The following is a 2500-nucleotide window of genomic DNA, read 5'->3' as shown; positions in this document are numbered from 1 at the left end:
ACTTGTTTTAAGTGTTTTGGTCCTAAATGATCTCAGTAAGATATTACAGCTTGTTGCTGAGATATGATGACTTATATTGAGTAAAACATGCTTGAAACTAGAATATCATCTGATGCAAAGCTGTGTCATCAACACTCACAAGTATAAAACTACTTTTTTAAAGTAATAAGTTCTTATTTCAAGCATGAAAAAAAAAATCATGACTGACACAATTGTGTCTCATTTTAAAACAGATGACAGCCAAATGGACTTGGCGACTTGTCCAGGGTGTACCCCGCCTTCCGCCTGATTGTAGCTGAGATAGGCTCCAGCGACCCCAAAGGGAATAAGCGGTAGAAAATGGATGGATGGATGGATGTTTTATTTTCAATGAAACAATAGAAAATACGTACAGTTGTTATTAGTGAGAATATACTTATTTTAAGTAGAGATGTCCGATAATATCGGCCTGCCGATATTATCAGCCGATAAGTGCGTTAAAATGTAATATCGGAAATTATCGGTATCGTTTTTTTTATTATCGCTATTGTTTTTTGTTTTGTTTTTTTTATTTGTTTTTTTTATTAAATCAACATAAAAACACAAGATACACTTACAATTAGTGCACCAACCCAAAAAAAACTCCCTCCCCCATTTACACTCATTCACACAAAAGGGTTGTTTCTTTCTGTTATTAATATTCTGGTTCCTACATTATATATCAATACAGTCTGCAAGGGATACAGTCCATAAGCACACATGATTGAATAGTACTAACCTTTAACAGTTAATTTTACTCATTTTCATTAATTACTAGTTTCTATGTAACTGTTTTTATATTGTTTTACTTTCCTTTTTATTCAAGAAAATGTTTTTAATTTATTTATTTTATTTTATTATTATTTTAAAGTACCTTATCTTCACCATACCTGGTTGTCCAAATTAGGCATAATAATGGGTTTATTCCACGACTGCATACATCGGTTGATATCGGTATTGGATTGATATCAGTATCGGTTGATAAAGAGTTGGACAATATCGGAATATCGGATATCTGCAAAAAGCCATTATCGGACATCCCTAATTTTAAGGTATTTTTGGGTTCATTGAGGTTAGCTAATTTTTCTTGTTTTGGAAAGTCTTGACAAGCTAAATTTTCTTGTTTTATTGGCAGATAATTTTGCTTAGTTCAAGTAATTTTTGTATTTTTTTTTTCTTGTTTTTGAACACTGACTTTTTGCAGTGTAAGAGCCGGAGATTAAAAAAATACACAGCGCACTTACCCGAGTTAAAAATTGTATCAATATGGGGAGCTTAAACGATAGTTTAGTGTGGCTGACACGGGGCTTTGGCTAAATAATTATTTGTTTAAGGGGTTATCCGGCTTAGTGTAGACATAGCCTCAGAAAAGTAGCGTCAGATTCACCGCCCGGCCGAGCACCCACTGGCAGAAATGTAGCTGGGCGCCTATGTCTCCTTGATATACACCTCGAGGCGTGCGGCGAGGCACTATGTAACACACAGCCGTGATCTGTTCTGCTTCTTGCCAATCCCTTTGTGCAGGCGATGTAACAAAGCATGTGTCGTCGTCATCGCCGTCAGCATCATGCGTGTCACCGCAGGAGGACGAACAGGATGCCATGGTCTGCCTGGACCCCAGTGGCGCCGGCGCGTACCACCACCACGACACCGCCAAGGCCGACGACGTACGACGTGTCTCCAGATCAGGTCAGACTCGCACAAACACAAGTCGGACATGAAAGAGGGCACATTAAGTAATAAGCGTGTCGTAGAGACGACTCAGATCCTGTTTGAAAACAAACAAGATGAAACCTGACTCAAGTATTAAGAGTCTGATTTTTTTTTTTTTTTGTTATTCCCTCCGAGGTCTTAATCAAGGCTCAAGTCGTTAGTTTTTCTCACAGACATTTATTTTAGCCACGTCTTCTTCACGTTACCAACGATGCCAAATATAATGCCGTCAGAACTGACATCCAAAAAAAGAAAACACATTAATTCCACATACATATCAGAAGCAATCATACGTCATTGGCCTCATAAAATCCAAGGGAATAAAGTTTATTTTCAATCCGAGACTCCATTAACGTCTTCCACATCAAACACTTGTTGTCTCATGCTGCTTCCCTAATTGCGTCACATATTAATCGTCCCCCCCAACAATGTGAACAAAAAATATATTTCAGTTCAGTTCAGTTTCAGTTAGGGATGTCCGATAATATCGGCCTGCCGATATAATCGGCCGATAAATGCGTTAAAATGTAATATCGGAAATTATCGGTATCGTTTTTAAAAAAAAATAAACAACTAAAAGAAAGAAATAATAAAAAATAAATATAATAATTTTAAACTTTGTGCACTTCTTCTAAAAAAAAAAAAACATTTCATGAAAAGTACAAAGAAATCCACATCTTAAATTGTTTACTTATTATATAACTATAAAAATACATTCCATAGCAAAAAGAAAAAGTAAAAAAAAAAACAGGCTCTATTTTTTGTCAAA

General features: G+C 36.0%; 1 protein-coding gene across 3 annotated transcripts in view; it reads left to right on the top strand.

Annotated features, from left to right (window-relative positions):
- Positions 1 to 2500, top strand: part of LOC133615711 (helicase ARIP4-like) — a 187252-nt gene that overhangs the window by 124414 nt on the left and 60338 nt on the right. For all 3 annotated transcript variants that reach the window (XM_061974507.1, XM_061974518.1, XM_061974512.1), the window contains one exon: positions 1543 to 1707. In XM_061974507.1, the coding sequence (XP_061830491.1) occupies positions 1543 to 1707 (165 nt within the window). The remainder of the gene's footprint in view (positions 1 to 1542; positions 1708 to 2500) is intronic.

This window comes from Nerophis lumbriciformis, linkage group LG01, assembly GCF_033978685.3.
Source record: "Nerophis lumbriciformis linkage group LG01, RoL_Nlum_v2.1, whole genome shotgun sequence".
Lineage (NCBI taxonomy): Eukaryota > Metazoa > Chordata > Actinopteri > Syngnathiformes > Syngnathidae > Nerophis > Nerophis lumbriciformis.
The sequence above is the reverse complement of the archived record's forward strand: the minus strand, read 5'-3'. Positions and strand labels throughout refer to the sequence as shown.